At 42.7% G+C, this 19,035-nt stretch overlaps 1 protein-coding gene across 4 annotated transcripts in view; it reads left to right on the top strand.

The window, feature by feature from the left end:
* NEURL4 (neuralized E3 ubiquitin protein ligase 4) overlaps positions 1-19,035 on the top strand; it is a 281,694-nt gene that overhangs the window by 108,216 nt on the left and 154,443 nt on the right. For all 4 annotated transcript variants that reach the window (XM_063449847.1, XM_063449846.1, XM_063449844.1 and 1 more), the window contains exon 5: positions 7,983-8,094. In XM_063449847.1, the coding sequence (XP_063305917.1) occupies positions 7,983-8,094 (112 nt within the window). The remainder of the gene's footprint in view (positions 1-7,982; positions 8,095-19,035) is intronic.

Genomic DNA, 19,035 nt, shown 5'->3' with positions numbered 1-19,035 from the left:
TTCAATAACCGTATATAGGCTACCTACGTCACTGGTTACTAAAATATATCCATCTAACCAGACAAAATTGTCTAGTGTTTGAAGAAAATTGATAGAATCCTTTAAATGAGCTTTGGTGTTGAGAACCAAAGGTTGCAAGAGGGTATCAATATATTGCGACAGGGGTGATAACAAAGAATCCACCCCTGCCACAATAGGTCTACCCGGGGGTTGTACTGGATCCTTATGGATCTTAGGAAGGACATAGATAACCAGAATCATAGCGTGTTCCTTATTAAGAAACCTATACTCATCTCTATCCAAAATACCCAATTCTGAACCCTTGTCCAAAAATTGGACCAGTTCTTTTTTAATTTTAGGTTCAAGATTGGCTTTGAGTTTGCCATATGTTCTTTCATCTTTCAGTTGATTTATATATTTCATCAGTATAGAATTTTTTGTCCATAATGACGACCCCCCCCCCCCCCCCCTGTCTGCCGGTTTGATGATAATACTACCATCTTTGGCCAGATCTTCCAGGGCTTTTTTCTCCCCCCATGTTAGATTAAGTTGGTATTTAGAGAGGGGTTTTATTTCTTTAAGGTCAGTCATACATGCTTTCTCAAAGGCCTTCATGCTTGGGCTTTTAAGATGGTACGGGAAAAAGGTAGAACTGGGTTTGAGGTTAGTATGATTAAACTCTGATAGCTCTTCTATCCTTTGATCATTAGTATCTTTTGACAAGAAGAATTTCTTTAGACACAGTTTCCTCATAAATCTGTTCATGTCTAGAAAAGTGTCAAATTTGTTGATGTTGCAGCTAGGGGCAAATTTGAATCCTTTTGTTAGAACCTTAATATGATTGTCACTTAGCATTTTATTAGATAGATTGAAAATCTTAATAGGTTCTACTATAAACATTCTAAAATATCTAATGCATATATACCGCATCCTAGGGAACATCATCCTAAGGGTCAAATGACAGAAAGATCATATGCTCATACGAACAGATTTGAACCCCTTCGAGATGTAGAAAAAAGGGCTGGTTTTTTTTTTAGGAACCCCGAATCCTCATCACACCTTCGTAAGACCTCAACATTCCCACCAAAAGAGACAACGTTTTTCAGTGGAAGGGGAACTAGAGGAGGAAAGGGTGAGAAGAAGGCCAAGGGAGTTCTAGAAAATAATGAGAATAAGCAAGTAGAACCTATTAAGATTTTCAATCTATCTAATAAAATGCTAAGTGACAATCATATTAAGGTTCTAACAAAAGGATTCAAATTTTAAGGGTTTTTAAGCCATGGAGAGGGGGTGACCATATAAGGATCCTAAATAAAACTGAGATGAAATGGATCTTTGAATTGGAAACCCTCTCTCCTAATGGCTTGAATATTGATTTGGAAATGTATAATTATATTTAATATTATTCTTAATTATGTTTTATTATGTATATATAATTAAATTATGATAGATTATAAAATTAGTTCCCTTGTTTAGGGTAATTCACACTGATGATTTTTTTGTATACTTTCCCCCCCCTTTTCTTTCTTTGCCTTGAGCTTATTCCATCCTGTGTATGCTGGACTATTAATTCTGATGATTATAAGTAAAAACGGACTTGATAACGGCTGGAACGCATGAATACCGTAAGTGGAACGCATGCGAACCCGGAAGTAACTGCGGTGGAACGCAAGAACGCGGAAGTGATGACAGCAACGTCAGAGTCCGGAGCCACGGATTAAAAGGGACTTATGTGATTGGTAGATGGGCATAGGGGGCGGGTTCCTTGTACCCGTTTCCCGGGCAAAATAGCTTATTTAAATGTATGTGGAGCTTGTATACAATACTGCACCTGAGGAAGACGTATTGTGACGTTGAAACGCCCTGTGCTTGATGCTGACATTACCCAATTTGGAATGTAAGATTTTAAATGCTTTTTAATAAATAATTCATTTGATATATTTCTAAAAATTGGTGTTTTGCCTGCTCTATTTCCCTTGTATTCGGAGGTTCAAGCTCCAGCCTTGTGGACTTCAGTGGAAATTCCTCCCTAAAGCGCTTTTACCTGAGCCAGTTTATTCACTAACAGGCTCCAACCCATGTGAGTGGGACCATTAAGACTGCTATATTTGATCCATTTTACATTGCAGTATTATACTATGCTCTTTTTTGTTTATTATGTATAGGAGCTTAATTGACACAGACCTATTATAATAAGGTATTTACCCTTATTTCACACATATAATTTTGGGATACACCACCAATATATTATTGTGTGTATCTATCACGAGCGCTGCACACTTCTTTGTATTCTTGTGTTATGTTTATTGTGGGATTGTGGTGATTAAATCCCACTAGTGTGTTCCAGCAGCTGTCATTTAGCGCCACAAACTATACCTTTTTGTCTGTTAATTCTGGTGTGAGTCCGTTTATGGCGTTTAGCCTATGCCACTTAAAGTCCAAATACAGTGAGGGCGCCTGAGAGCAGTCTCGGTTTCCCCCACCTGCTCTCTCTGTGTGCGGTGCAGTGGCAGGTGTGTCTCTTCTCCCCAGGTTGCATCTCTCCCCCTGTACTTCCTGGGTGCCCGTCGTCCAGGTGCTGTTTCTTTGACCCGAGGCCTTAGCAGGGGCCCTTGCCACATGTCCATTGACCCCATCAACAGGGTCGAGGGCCCAAGGATCCGCCGGAGTTCGGCTGTCCCCTTGGGTGGCGTGGAAGGGTTACCTCCAGGTGAACCCCCAGCTCGGAAGAAGTGTGCATGGGCCTGGTGATGGCGTGGTCTCCCCATGCGGTGAGGTGCGTCGGGCGGTTAGCCCGGGATTTGCACAGGAGTGTGCCCAGGGGGCCCCTGCCTCTGCTCCTAGTCGGCATGTGGGTTTTGGCGCGGCCCGTGCAGGTAACTTCAGCCGCCTTCCATTCCTGCCTGTGATGGTGTGCTATCTCCTCAGCGTCATCAGTGTGAGCTCTGGGCGTTGAGTAGAGTTCGCCGGGTGGGTTTTGTGGTTTGTCACTGTTGTTGGCAGTTGCTGTCGCTTTGGCCCATAGACTCCACGTGTCTGCTGGCTGTGGCTCACCCTGTGTGTCGCTAGGAGCTCGTGGTGGTGCCGGCTCTGTGCGGGTGAGTGTCCGCTGCTTTGCAGGTATGTTTGTGCCTGCCAGTTGCTCCCTGGACGCCAGCTTCGCCCAGAACTTGGCGAACAGCTCGTCCAGTTTAGCTTCAAGCGCCACATTCCGTGAGGGCCAGGTGCACGTGGCGGCGGCCATGTTGTCTCGTTTCATGTTGCTCCGCTGCTCGCCATGACTCTCAGCTGGCGCAATGGTGGGTAGGTTGCTTCTTTGCGTTCAACCGGGATAACCCCCGCCGTTCTGGGGGGGAGCAGGGCATCTGTTGGGCCGTGCCTCCAGTGTCTGGGCGAGGAGAGCGGCCGCCTCTCCCCGTTCCCATCCCCCGCAGGCCGCGGCTTTCCGTTCTGGGTGTCTGATCCGTCGGGCACTCAATAAGGGTTTCAGGTTTGCTGCCGGGTCACCCCTGTTGTAGGTGGCCTATCTCTGATTCTTTAGGCTTCAATTTAGTAAGTTTTTAACCCGAAATTGGCAAATACAGCAGGAGCCCAGCTTTTCTGCGACTTCTCAGCTTTTCAGCTTGGCCCCGCCCCCGAAAATGGATATCTTATAACCTTTGTTAAAAAAGCTCTGCCTCAAGACAAGTAGTTTTTACCTGGTTGTAGAACCAGGTCCGACATGACTAGGAATTTCTGATGCCAGGAAGGTTGGAGGCAGAATCCTACATTTCTATACGAAGTGTAGATAGCTCAGTGGGCTAATGCTTGGTTCAACCCTTGGGGGTCACAGGTTAAATTCCCCAGCAGATTTGACTCCCTTCATAAGGCTGGGGCTCACCTCTAAATTCTCTAATGTGCCAGCATTCTTGGTCCAAAGAAATTGGTCAACTAATTTCAGAGCTCGTAAGTCAGTTCTTCACTCCCCTCGCCGATTCAGATCTTGATTTAATAGAGAGACTTAATAGAGAGACTTATTAGGACAGACAGGGTGGTGCCAGTGGCAAAGTCTGTTTCAACTGTGTACCAAACTGTGTACTGGGCTCAGGATCTCTAGGAGGTCACCTACAACCCCAGTATGAGGGAGTGGGATCAAGAGAATGTCTATAGATCCTATGATGCTCACCATTCTAAAGGGAGATTTGGAGGGCCCGGATAGACCTTATGGCAAGGAGGGAGAACATTAAGATTCCCAGGTTTGCCTCCCTGTACAGGACATTTCTCCGGGCTTGCGTTTTTTTTTCCCTATAGACTGACCCCAAGACTTCTTCACAAGAGATGAACGGACAGAGCAGTGGTTCTGTCAATCTTTCCGTACTGACCAAACACTAGCTGGTTTTCAGCCCTGATGGACAACATGGGTTTACTTCAGGGAGATCATGTCAAACTAATCTTATTGATTTTTTTGATTGGGTAACTAAAATTATAGATCAGGGTGGTGCAGTAGACATTGCTTACCTAGATTTCCGTTAGGCTTTTGACACTGTTGCACATAGAAGGCTTATCAATAAACTACAATCTTTGAGTTTGGATTCCAATATTGTTGAATGGGTAAGGCAGTGGCTGAGTGACAGGCAACAGAGGGTTGTAGTCAATGGAGTATATTCGAAGCTTGGGCTTGTCACCAGTGGGGTACCTCAGGGATCTGTACTTGGACCCATTCTCTTTAATATTTTTATTAGTGATATTGCAGAAGGTCTTGATGGTAAGGTGTCTTTTTGCGGATGATACTAAGATATGTAACAGGGTTGATGTTCCAGGAGGGATAAGCCAAATGGAAAATTATTTAGGTAAACTAGAAAAATGGTCAGAGTTGTGGCAACTGACATTTAATGTGGATAAGTGCAAGATAATGCATCTTGGACGTAAAAACCCAAGGGCAGAGTACAGAATATTTGATAGAGTCCTAACCTCAACATCTGAGGAAAGGGATTTAGGGGTGATTATTTCTGAGGACTTAAAGGTAGGCAGACAATGTAATAGAGCAGCAGGAAATGCTAGCAGAATGCTTGGTTGTATAGGGAGAGGTATTAGCAGTAGAAAGAGGGAAGTGCTCATGCCATTGTACAGAACACTGGTGAGACCTCACTTGGAGTACTGTACACAGTACTGGAGACCCTATCTTCAGAAGGATATTGATACCTTAGAGAGAGTTCAAAGAAGGGCTACTAAACTGGTTCATGGATTGCAGGATAAAACTTACCAGGAAAGGTAAAGGATCTTAACATGTATAGCTTGGAAGAAAGACGAGACAGGGGGGATATGATAGAAACATTTAAATACATAAAGGGAATCAACACAGTAAAGGAGGAGACTATATTTAAAAGAAGAAAAACTACCACAACAAGAGGACATAGTCTTAAATTAGAGGGACAAAGGTTTAAAAATAATATCAGGAAGTATTACTTTACTGAGAGGGTAGTGGATGCATGGAATAGCCTTCCAGCTGAAGTGGTAGAGGTTAACACAGTAAAGGAGTTTAAGCATGCGTGGGATAGGCATAAGGCTATCCTAACTATAAGATAAGGCCAGGGACTAATGAAAGTATTTAGAAAATTGGGCAGACTAGATGGGCCGAATGGTTCTTATCTGCCGTCACATTCTATGTTTCTATGGAGATGATTTCCAGGTTTTGGGATCTCCCTATCTCAAAAACACTTTTAGATGACAGGATGGGCTACTGGAAGTGTTTAATGGGTTCATATTGATGGCAAGGCAACTGCATGGTGGATCCTTCATCTTCTGAGTCTTCATAAGGCAGAATCCAATCTACTAGTCGCTCCGCCTCTAACTTTTACATGAGGAGTTGGGTAGAGTTTCTACATTACTGTAAGGAACATCATTGTCTTCTAGTTCATTTGTCCAATGGTTCAGATTTACACTTCCTTCATGAGATTTCCACAGGTTGGGCGTTTCCACTTTAAGACCAAATTGTATTCTGTAAGTTCTTTCTGGGAAAGGATTGGTCTTTGTATATACTAGTTGGAAGTTTATTTTATGCAATAGGCTTCTTAGGCCACCCAGGAAGTTTTTCAATCTTGGAGGTGGTTCCTCTTTAAGATTCTAAAGCTGAAACAGCATTCTTAGTGGCCATTACCTCTGCCAAGAGAGTAGTCGAGCTTTCGGGCTTTTTCTTCTTCAGTGGAATTTAGTATATTCCGTCAGGGTAAAGTAGTGTTTCATCATTTAATTCTTCCAGAGTTATCCTTTAGAACCGTTTATCTGCTCATCCTACTACAACAATGTCACCTCCCTGCTGGAACAAAGATGGCATATACTAGAGGTTAAAAAGGGCAATACAGGTTTACCTATCAAGATCAGCGAATACAGTGAACCAGATCACCCGTTGTCATCTTCTAAGTAAAGTTTAATTAGAAGGAAGCCTTTCGTAATTCTATTTCTCTTTGTTTGGTCTATCAAATTGGCTTGCGCTTCAGTAGTTTTCTTATGCCAATTTCTCTCACAGCACATTCCACAAAAGCAATGGCCACGTTATGGGCAGAGAAAGCTATTGCTTCACCCGAAGAAATCGACCAGACTGCTTCTTGGTCATCTTTTAGCACCTTTGTCAGGCATTTCAGGCTAGAGGTACTCTCTTCCTCTAAAATTGCATTAGGGCATAAGGTACTTACTACAAACTGTTGAGGCATAAAGCCCACCCGATTGGGGATCTTGCTGTATCCCATACGTACTGCCATCATATGTCAGAAAAAAATGAAATTTTTACTCACCGTGAATAATTTTTTTCTTAATATGGTGGCAGTACAAATCTCCCTCCTTCTGAATTACAAATCTTGTTTGCGATGTATGGCGTGGGTGTTTATTCTTGCTACAACTTAGGTGGGTTTGCTGGGGAAGCCCTTTATAGGGTAAAGGGGGAGGGACATTTCTTCCTATCTTGCAGATGCTTGTCCGAATTAGGAAGCACAACCCATACGTGCTTCCACCATATAAAGAAAAAAATAATTTACGGTGAGTAAACATTTTCACTTTGTATATTTAGAAAGAATAGAAGGTATTTAGGAAGATGTGGAATGGAGGAGCCTGGGATCTCATTATAGATTGGGAAATGAAAGAGACCGGCAGCTAATGGGAGACCGGCAGCTAATGGGAGACCGGCAGCTAATGGGAGACCGGCAGCTAATGGGAGACCGGCAGCTAATGGGAGACCGGCAGCTAATGGGAGACCGGCAGCTAATGGGAGACCGGCAGCTAATGGGAGACCGGCAGCTAATGGGAGACCGGCAGCTAATGGGAGACCGGCAGCTAATGGGAGACCGGCAGCTAATGGGAGACCGGCAGCTAATGGGAGACCGGCAGCTAATGGGAGACCGGCAGCTAATGGGAGACCGGCAGCTAATGGGAGACCGGCAGCTAATGGGAGACCGGCAGCTAATGGGAGACCGGCAGCTAATGGGAGACCGGCAGCTAATGGGAGACCGGCAGCTAATGGGAGACCGGCAGCTAATGGGAGACGGGCAGCCAGTGAGATGAATGGGAGACCGGGCAGCCAGTGAGATGAATGGGAGACCGGGCAGCCAGTGAGATGAATGGGAGACGGGCAGCCAGTGAGATGAATGGGAGACGGGCAGCCAGTGAGATGAATGGGAGACGGGCAGCCAGTGAGATGAATGGGAGACGGGCAGCCAGTGAGATGAATGGGAGACGGGCAGCCAGTGAGATGAATGGGAGACGGGCAGCCAGTGAGATGAATGGGAGACGGGCAGCCAGTGAGATGAATGGGAGACGGGCAGCCAGTGAGATGAATGGGAGACGGGCAGCCAGTGAGATGAATGGGAGACGGGCAGCCAGTGAGATGAATGGGAGACGGGCAGCCAGTGAGATGAATGGGAGACGGGCAGCCAGAGAGACAGTGAGATAAAGAACACCTTGTTAAATTTGTAAAGTCTTTTGCCATTCACCTAATTATTATATCTTCACAGATACGGATTGACAAGTTGGTTGATAAATGGTCAGGGTCTATAGAGATTGGAGTCACCACCCACAACCCCAATAGTCTGGAATATCCTGCCACCATGACCAACCTGCGCTCAGGTGAGAGCCATGTCGTATGTAACCTTCCTTTCATTGTCCTTCATTCATTACTAGCTAACGTTTTTGTGTTGGGTGGTTGGAATATGTAGGACCAATATGGGGGGCTGCATTCAAGGAGACTACAAAACAAACATTGAATGCACTTGCACGCCAGCTAATTGTTTAGTTAAACATTTACAGGTCACAACTGCCCCTTGCCCTGCTTTCCCTGATCCTTGCCTCTGGTACCTTGGCTCACTTTCCCAGCCCCTTGTCCCTTTCCCCGGGACCCTTTGCCCCATCTTCAGAAAACCTTGGAATTAATGCTTTCCTATTAGAAGCTTTTAATTGGATGTGCGCGGCACGCGCCATGCGTGAGCTACTTTTTTCCAGTGTTTTTATGTAAAGCATTGGATTTGACGAGACGCAGAGGGACTGACGCCTGCTGGATGATGTGATCTCAGACTAAGTGTCTCAGTGCTACTGCTCCCTTAAAGAAACACTATAGGGTCAGGAACGCAAACATGCATTCCTGACCCTATAGGGTTAAAACCACCATCTAGCCCCCTTGGCCCTCTCTTGCCCCGTAAATATAGTGAAATCTAACTTTTATTCCAGTTTGGAGCCACTGCCCCTGAACTGCATCTGACCTCTGACCTCATCAGAAGTGGTGGTATGAGTCAATCAAAATGCGTCCCCATAGGAGGCAGATCAGGGGCAGAGCCAGTACAAACACAGCCCTGGCCAATCAGCATCTCCACATAGAGATAAATTGAATCAATGCATCTCTATGAGGAAAGTTCAGTGTCTCCATGCGGAGGGTGGAGACACTGAATGTCAGTCACACTGTGCAGCACTGCCCCAGGAAGCACAACTAACAGCCACCTGAGGAGTGGCCAGTGGAGGAATCCTTAGGCTGTAATGTAAACACTGCATTTTTTCTGGAAAGACAGTGTTTACAGCAAAAAGCCTGAAGGGAAGGATTCTACTCACCAGAACAAATACAATAAGCTGTAGTTGTTCTGGTGACTATAGTGTCCCTTTAAGGCACTGGATAAAAGGCATGTAAGAATTTCCTGCTTAACTATTTAGGGGGTCTCCTGAATCTAAATATGGAGCAGATCACTATAACCCCCAGACATAAATGTTTGTGTTCCTAAAGTTGTAGTGTTCCATTAATGGAGCAAGAGATAGCTGTAACGGCCACCCTGAGTATCAGAGGGGTGTATGCCAATAGAGATGTCCTTTTCCCTCCAGATGTCATCTCAGCCGAACCAGCAGTTGAAGGTATAGTAGAGCTCTTACGAGAGCTAGTGATTAGCTGTGTAGCAGGTTCCCTACAAGCACGAGACAAGGCTACGTGTTGAGGGTTAAGCAGAACTAATTTTCAATGGGGCCAGGCTGGCCTTTTGTGCAACTTTTCCAACAAGTTGCCACCCAGGTGGACCTTGTTGGGCACAGGGAAATACAGTGAACAGCCAATAAACATAAAGTCACATAATGAAACACTCCCATTCATTACACAATTAATTCCCCTCTGCTTGGGAGATAATTGAGTTAATAACTGTATCAACTCAATTATCTCAAAACAAATAAATTACATGTTTTACCCATTTTCAGAAATACCCTAAAACCATATCCAAACCCCATAAAACATATATTTTCTGATGGCACATAGTCAGGGGAACAACATGTTAAAAAAAAAAATAATACGAATCGGTTCAGGATTTAGATGGAAGTTCCATTTCTGCCCTGCCGCACACGAGGCTACTGCCCAAAATAGTTCTGAATTCAGCTGGTGTGGCCGGTCTCTTTCGTGCATTGAAAAATTTTGAACAGTTCCCATAAATGTTCGTGCGTGTGGTGGTCGTGTGCTGCTTCATTCACATGTTATTTCTACCGAATGCCGCCTTCTTCGGATAAATTATCACAAATCTAAGTGGTCCTGGAAGTCTCAGCGGTGTTCGGGAGATGGAGTGTCCGAAAATAGTTCTAGACACTCGATGACCAAATCCCGCTGGACGTGTTCGACAAAACAAGAAGCCGCCACGTGTTTGTGCATTCAAATCGACGGCCACCCAGTGAACCACTTAGAACGTTACGGTTGTGGTTTGGCATAGAGTCACATGAGTGAATTGGCAGCACACGACTGGCTTGGGTGGTCTAACGTTCGGTATACGAACAAATTGGGTGTAGTTTGTTCGTTTTTAAATTCGTATGCGGTATTCGTATGCAACAAGAGTTCAAACCGTAACAAAATTGTAATCCAAACGAACAGGGCATTTGTTACCATAATGCTGACTGGAGATAAAGATGTAGGCACCAAAGCATCCAGTGGTATGGAAGAATGTAACCAGAGGGTTACATTGTTCCATGCCACTGGGTGCTTTGGTGCCTACATCAGAGGGTTACATTGTTCCATGCCACTGGGTGCTTTGGTGCCTACATCAGAGGGTTACATTGTTCCATACCACTGGGTGCTTTGGTGCCTACATCAGAGGGTTACATTGTTCCATACCACTGGGTGCTTTGGTGCCTACATCAGAGGGTTACATTGTTCCATGCCACTGGGTGCTTTGGTGCCTACATCAGAGGGTTACATTGTTCCATACCACTGGGTGCTTTGGTGCCTACATCAGAGGGTTACATTGTTCTATACCACTGGGTGCTTTGGTGCCTACATCAGAGGGTTACATTGTTCCATACCACTGGGTGCTTTGGTGCCTACATCAGAGGGTTACATTGTTCCATACCACTGGGTGCTTTGGTGCCTACATCAGAGGGTTACATTGTTCCATACCACTGGGTGCTTTGGTGCCTACATCAGAGGGTTACATTGTTCCATACCACTGGGTGCTTTGGTGCCTACATCAGAGGGTTACATTGTTCCATACCACTGGGTGCTTTGGTGCCTACATCAGAGGGTTACATTGTTCCATACCACTGGGTGCTTTGGTGCCTACATCAGAGGGTTACATTGTTCCATACCACTGGGTGCTTTGGTGCCTACATCAGAGGGTTACATTGTTCCATACCACTGGATGCTTTGGTGCCTACATCAGAGGGTTACATTGTTCCATACCACTGGGTGCTTTGGTGCCTACATCAGAGGGTTACATTGTTCCATACCACTGGGTGCTTTGGTGCCTACATCAGAGGGTTACATTGTTCCATACCACTGGGTGCTTTGGTGCCTACATCAGAGGGTTACATTGTTCCATACCACTGGGTGCTTTGGTGCCTACATCAGAGGGTTACATTGTTCCATGCCACTGGGTGCTTTGGTGCCTACATCAGAGGGTTACATTGTTCCATACCACTGGGTGCTTTGGTGCCTACATCAGAGGGTTACATTGTTCCATACCACTGGGTGCTTTGGTGCCTACATCAGAGGGTTACATTGTTCCATACCACTGGGTGCTTTGGTGCCTACATCAGAGGGTTACATTGTTCCATACCACTGGGTGCTTTGGTGCCTACATCAGAGGGTTACATTGTTCCATACCACTGGGTGCTTTGGTGCCTACATCAGAGGGTTACATTGTTCCATACCACTGGGTGCTTTGGTGCCTACATCAGAGGGTTACATTGTTCCATACCACTGGGTGCTTTGGTGCCTACATCAGAGGGTTACATTGTTCCATACCACTGGGTGCTTTGGTGCCTACATCAGAGGGTTACATTGTTCCATACCACTGGGTGCTTTGGTGCCTACATCAGAGGGTTACATTGTTCCATACCACTGGGTGCTTTGGTGCCTACATCAGAGGGTTACATTGTTCCATACCACTGGGTGCTTTGGTGCCTACATCTTTATCTCCAGTCAGCATTATATTCATTTGATATATGGGCAAGTGACAAATACTCACTCACACTTTGACATCCCAAGAAGTGCCTTCAGAAATATACTTGGTGTGTCTTCTTTACTTCAAATACTTGGTAAATGTGAATCTCACATAAAAAACAAAGTGCAAAAAAATTGATTGGATGACTGTATGAGTAAAGAGTAAAAAAAGCATTTATTACTTACATCAAAGTAAATAAAAGCAGGTAAATCAGTCCAACGCGTTTCTTCCCTGTTAGGGACTTCCTCAGGGACAATCTTTAACAAAGATGATGAATAAAAATACATACAAACATCCCCTAATATATACCACCCCCAATCAGTCCCAATGATGGTTCTGCAGATCATTCCATTTCTCTTCAGCTGTTTTCAATTCAAATTTGAGTTACTTCCGGGTTTCGGGTGTCCTGTGTGGTCACGTGACGTGCGTGATGACGCTATGCGTTCCACCTTCGTTTCGGCTGTCACTCATAATGACAGGCTGAGATGTTGAAAAAAGTCCAAAAAAGACTGTTTCTGAATAGAAATACAATTGGGGGGAGTGTGCAAATGGGAATGGCAAAGAGGATAAAGAGATATTGCGAATTTAAAGGTTTTTTGCATAATCTTTATTTATAAAAGACAAAACAGGTTAAAGAGATATTACTGATTTAAAGATTTTTTTAAATCAACTTTATTTCTAAAAGACAAAACAAACACACCAGTAACCTGTGTTTCTTACATTGATATATTTATATGTCAGTGTGCATGAATGCCTAACTCCACACTGCATAAGGCAGCATGCACACTGCATAATGTAATATGCACAAGCCAAGATATGCCATAAATGTATATAAAAATAATGATAATAAAAGATGTGTAATAATAAAACATGGTAGATTTTCTACCTTCAACAAAAAATCTGTAATTTTAAAATGAAGGAATATCTAATGCCACTGGAAGACCAAGTATTTATGAGTTTGAGAGGAAACGTTCCTCTATATTCGATGGTGGGAAAAAGTAGAATAGATTCTTGGCTTGTTCAATACCAAAACGCATACAGAGGGATATATGACAATATACACCACCCATAGAGAGCAGAGGAAAAAAGGATTACTCTAAGAAGCACCACAGATCTATATCTATAATATGCATTTAGTCCTCCTGGTTGAAGGGTTTTTAATATATTGATCCAATCTTTTAATGAGATTGCCACCCCTCCAATGATTATTAATGGTTTCTAAACCTATATAGTGGAAATGTTTCCAACTAAAATTAGGACATGAGTTACAATGCATGGGAACTGAGTGTTTATCATATTGTTTTCTAATATTATTTTTATGTTCCAGGATTCGTTCTTTAAGTTTTCTACACATGCGTCCCACGTATTGCTTTCCGCAGGGGCAGTGTAGCAAGTATATTACATTATGCAGTGTGGAGTTAGGCATTCATGCACACTGACATATAAATATATCAATGTAAGAAACACAGGTTACTGGTGTGTTTGTTTTGTCTTTTATAAATAAAGTTGATTTAAAAAAATCTTTAAATCAGTAATATCTCTTTAACCTGTTTTGTCTTTTATAAATAAAGATTATGCAAAAAACCTTTAAATTTGCAATATCTCTTTATCCTCTTTGCCATTCCCTTTTGCACACTCCCCCCAATTGTATTTCTATTCAGAAACAGTCTTTTTTGGACTTTTTTCAACATCTCAGCCTGTCATTATGAGTGACAGCCGAAACGAAGGTGGAACGCATAGCGTCATCACGCACGTCACGTGACCACACAGGACACCCGAAACCCGGAAGTAACTCAAATTTGAATTGAAAACAGCTGAAGAGAAATGGAATGATCTGCAGAACCATCATTGGGACTGATTGGGGGTGGTATATATTAGGGGATGTTTGTATGTATTTTTATTCATCATCTTTGTTAAAGATTGTCCCTGAGGAAGTCCCTAACAGGGAAGAAACGCGTTGGACTGATTTACCTGCTTTTATTTACTTTGATGTAAGTAATAAATGCTTTTTTTACTCTTTACTCATACAGTCATCCAATCAATTTTTTTGCACTTTGTTTTTTATGTGAGATTCACATTTACCAAGTATTTGAAGTAAAGAAGACACACCAAGTATATTTCTGAAGGCACTTCTTGGGATGTCAAAGTGTGAGTGAGTATTTGTCACTTGCCCATATATCCAATTATAGTATATACAGTATTGCACTATGCCATATATTTCTTATTTCCCTAGCTTGGAATAGCCCTATACCATACACATGTTGAATTGAAGATAGGAGGAAATCTTCGGGCATATCCTATATTGCTAAGGGAAGTCATTTCACTTTTTATCACAATCACTTTTTGAATTGACACTGTATGTGGACACTATCCATGAGTGTGTGAGAAATTCTATATATCTTTTATTTAGCATTATATTCAGTTTGTGAATTTTTGTTTCTGTTGCCCTTTGGGCATTGCTGGAGTGCCCTCCTGGTGCATGGGATCAGTGTGGAGGTGGTGTTTATTCCCTTTTACACCCATTTTCACACAAATCCCATTTCTTTCTATTTTTTATGGGCATTTGTTACAATAGCTTTAAAAGTCAACATGCTCTGTTGTAAGAGCTGATTGAAAAATGAACCTTTTTTTTTTTTTTTTTTTGCATGGAGGCTCTAGGACTCACCCAGGTGAGGTGTTACTGGTGCTGTTTAAACAAATAGATCTAACTCCTAAATGGCAGTGAATTGAGCAGCGAGACTGCAGGGGCACTAGCTATAGACCAAAACTGCTTCATTAAGCTAAAGTTGTTTTGGTGACTACAGTGTCCCTCTAACTTTTAGGCAAATTGCTTCCAGAAGATCAAGCAATTGGACATGAGCACCCTTTATAATGCAAGACCGCATTGTGGCATTTCCACCATCTCTCTGTTATTATTTATTTATTTATAAAATATTTTACCAGGATACATTGAGATTTCTCTCGTTTTCAAGTATGTCCTGGGTCCACAAATCATTGCATTGATACAGTTAGTGTACAATAAAATACAAAATTAATATACAATATATACAACATTTAACAGAGAACAGGTAGGCAATATATAATCAACCATGACGGGTGCATTCTGTTTTGAGGTATGTAGAGAAGGATCTCTTAAAGGACTTTAAGCTTAGGGAAGATTTTAAAGTATGCGGGAGGTCGTTCCACAAATGCGGTGCTCTGTAGGAGAAGGAGGATCGGGCTGCTTTCTTTTTGTATTGGGGTAGACTAAGTAAAGTGCCGGTACTGGATCGGAGGTTGTAGGAAGTGGGAACAGCCGGGGAAAGCATTGCGTTCAGGTAGGGTGGGAGTTTCCCAGAAAGCTCTTAAACACAAGGCTAGAAAGATGAAGGGTGCGTCTGGATTCCAGCGACAGCCAGTTTAGTTCTTTTAGCATGTCACAATGGTGGGTCCTGTAATTACATTGTAGCACAAATCGGCAGAACGAGTTATACAATGTGTTGAGTTTATTAATGTGTGATTGCGATGCAGATGCATATACTACATCCCCATAATCAATGATTGGCATCGGCATTTGCTGTACAATCTTTTCCTTTACTGAAGGGCTTAGGCAGGATTTGTTTCTGTACAGGGAACCTAGTTTTGGATAAAGTTTAGATGCAAGTTTTTCTATGTGCAGGCCAAAAGATAGATTGGGGTCTAACATCATACCCAAGTATTTGAAAGAGTGGACTGCGGTCAGTGTGCCATTTGAAATTGTTTTGATGGATAGGTGAGAATTGTGTAATTTGTGTAATTTAGGTACTGTTCCAAAGATCATTGTGACAGTTTTGTCAGTGTTCAGGAACAGTTTCTTTTTTGCGATCCACTTTTCTACCTCTGTAAACTGGTCTTGAAGCACAGCCTCAAGCTGCGGTAGATCGGAATTGCTCGCATAGATTAGTGTCATCTGCGTACATGTGTACATTTGAGGATTTGCAGACATTAGGCAGATCATTTATAAATAATGAAAATAGTAGGGGGCCGAGAATGGAACCTTGGGGAACACCACACGTGACTGGGAGAGGGAGGGAGTCCCTGTCAGAAATGGACACATATTGCGAGCGATCCGATACAAACGATCGAAACCAGGTTAGCAGACAATCACCAATACCTGAGTTTGTGCAGTAGAATGTCGTGGTCTACCATGTCAAAGGCCTTGGCAAAATCAAGGAAAATAGCTCCAGTTAGGTCTCCTTGTTCCATGCCAGTTTGAATGTCATTGCAAACTTTTAAGAGGGCAGTTGTAGTGGAGTGATTCTGGCGAAAGTCCGATTGATCAGGGGTCAGATAGTTTGATTGTTGGTAATACTCACATAGTTGCGTATGGACACATTTTTCTAAGATTTTTGACAATACCGGGAGCAATGATATAGGGCGATAGTTAGAAACCAAGGTAGTGTCTCCACTTTTATGGATAGGCACTACTCTCGCAGTCTTCCAAAGTTTGAGTATGTAGCCAGACACCAAGGATTCATTAATTAGAGTTGCAACGGGTTTAGCAATTGCCGGCTCACTGAGCTTCAACAGCATTGCTGGGATTTGGTCAGGTCCGGACTGGTTTTTCATTTTTAGATTATTAAGATGTTTTTTTAATGACACTAACAGGTACAGGTCTAAAAATGAACTTGTCTATATTGGGCGTTTGCAAATTTAGTGAGACCTGATCCACATTTGTAGTGTCAGGATGCGTGCCATTTATTAGCTTGGCAATCAGGGCAGTGGAGCATCTGACAAAATAATTGTTAAAGGCATTTGCTACATCTAAGGGAAGTTGCAGGGTTTGGTTATCCACTTTGACAGTGGAGGGTTGGGAGTGGATTGGGGGAGTTTGTAGTTTATTTATGACTTTCCAAAAGTTTCTAGGGTTTGAGATGTTATTGTTCAGATTTTCATAGAAATATTGGGCCTTGGCCAATTTTGTTTGTTTTGTGCATATATTTCACCATTGTCTATATGCACAGTGATCATTCATAGAGCCGGTACGCTTAAACTTTGACCACAAAGAATCCCGAAACTGGTACATTTTGATGAGGGCAGCTGTGATACAGTTCATATGCGCTCCTTTTACCCTGACCTTACGCAGCGGAGCATGCAGATTCCAAATTTGTAGGAGTTCAGACTGAAAGAATTCAACAGCACAGTCTAGATCCGGGATAATGTTTAATCTGTGCCATGGGAGGTTCTTGATGTCCTTTAGAAAGGATTCAAGATTAAATTTTTTGAAGGACCTTGTTATTTTAACCTTGGGAGAGGATTTAATAGCCTTAATTTTGCGCACACAGTACACTAAACAGTGATCACTGAATGTGTTTGGGAGAACACCGGCCTCCTTGATTCTATCAGGAGAAGTGGAGAGAATCCAATCTAGCAGGGTATGGTTAAGGCTTTTAATGTTTATGCGAGTTGGGGAGGAGATTAATTGTGTTAGCTGCAAAGTCTTAAACAGCGAGCAAGAACTATTATTTTTAGGATTCAGCCAATTAATATTAAAATCTCCAAAGACCAACAGTTCACTTTTTTGGGTTTTGAGCTATGGTTTCACTAAGGAGATGGGCTATGTCAGAAAGGGAATGCACAGGGGAGCTAGGTGGGCGGTAGATTCCAGCAACAATGATTGAATTACTGCACGGGATCTCAATTGTGCCAGAGAGGAAATCAAAGGTGGCACGAGGACTAAGGTTTTGTAAAGGGGTAAACTTTATGGAATTGTCAACATAAATAACAATGCCTCCTCCTCTCTTTGCTCTGTCATTTCTAAAACATGAATACCCCGGTATTGCAATGGCAGTGTCTGGTATTTTAGTCGTTAACCAAGATTCTGAGAGCACAATGATTTTTGGTTTGTAATGGGAACACCAGGCTTGCAGTGCATCCAGTTTAGGGAGTAAGCTACAGATGTTGCAGTGCACAAAAGAGAGGCCTTTTTTAGTGGGGAGATTAGGACTAGAATTAGCTGGGGGACCAGGGTTAGACTCCACATCATTTGCAAGGGCAAGTAACATAAGGAATAGGAATTTGGACATCATTTTTGTTTGGGCACATAGTGAATGGGATACTTTATAATTATGTGAGGTGGGGATAGGAGGGCTATTTTTTAGAACTCTCCACCAGCACCCAGCAGATAAGTTACATGAACAAAGCATGCCATGGTGTATGATAATTTGTGTTCGAGTTTGAGGTGTATGCTTATGCTGGTAGTGGTGTGAACAAAATTGAATTGAAAAAAGGGTTATTAAGAATATCAGTATGGTTATATTTGGATTCATGTTAGTGGTATGAGGTGTGTAGTTGAAAATGAAACAAATTGTGAAAAACAAAAATTAAACAAAAAGTATATAGTATTGGTGTGAGATATCTATCTGTAGGGAGAGAGGGTATGTGTTCTATAGAGTTAAAAGATTGGAAGGGTGTGATGATCAGTGTTTGCACCTGTCAATTTCAAGAGGTTGAAAGTTGTGTGGGAGACTATCTATAAATGTAGAAATAAGCATGGGGTGAGTGGGAGGGGCCCCAAGTCTTCCAGAAGGCTACCTGTTTCAAATGGCCATGGAACAGCTGATGGAGCTCTGAGTTCTATGCTGGGCTTGGTATGTTTAAAAATGTTAGGAAAATATCTGCAATTAATATGGTAATAATCTGTCTCTTCTGGCCGTAGGTGCCTATAAATTAAACGTGTACTGCAGTGTAAGCAACATATTGATTATTGTTTGTTTACAAGTCTTTTTATTGTTGCTGCACACTGATTATTGCAATTTACGGTCACTTTGCACATAGAAATATATTGCTAAGTCTATTGTTAAAACATTTGCAATAAGCAACTGTATATCCCCCCCTTTTTGGATTCCATATACCATTTAGCCCACCGCTTCTAGTTATTTTCCTGTGGACGTACTGAGACCAGGCATGTGGTTTAAGCCAATGGTCTTCAAAACTTAATGCTGCACTCATCAGCCTATTATTATTATTATTATTTCAATAGCGCCAACAAATTCCACAGCGCTGTTTAATGGGTGGAGACTAACAAAGTTGGAAGCACAGGGTTGAGCTTACATGCTAGAGGGAGTGGGGTAAAGTGACACAAAAGGTTACGGGTTGG

This window comes from Pelobates fuscus, chromosome 3 (assembly GCF_036172605.1).
Source record: "Pelobates fuscus isolate aPelFus1 chromosome 3, aPelFus1.pri, whole genome shotgun sequence".
In the NCBI taxonomy this organism is placed as follows: Eukaryota; Metazoa; Chordata; class Amphibia; order Anura; family Pelobatidae; genus Pelobates; species Pelobates fuscus.
This window is presented reverse-complemented; position numbering and strand designations above follow the sequence as displayed.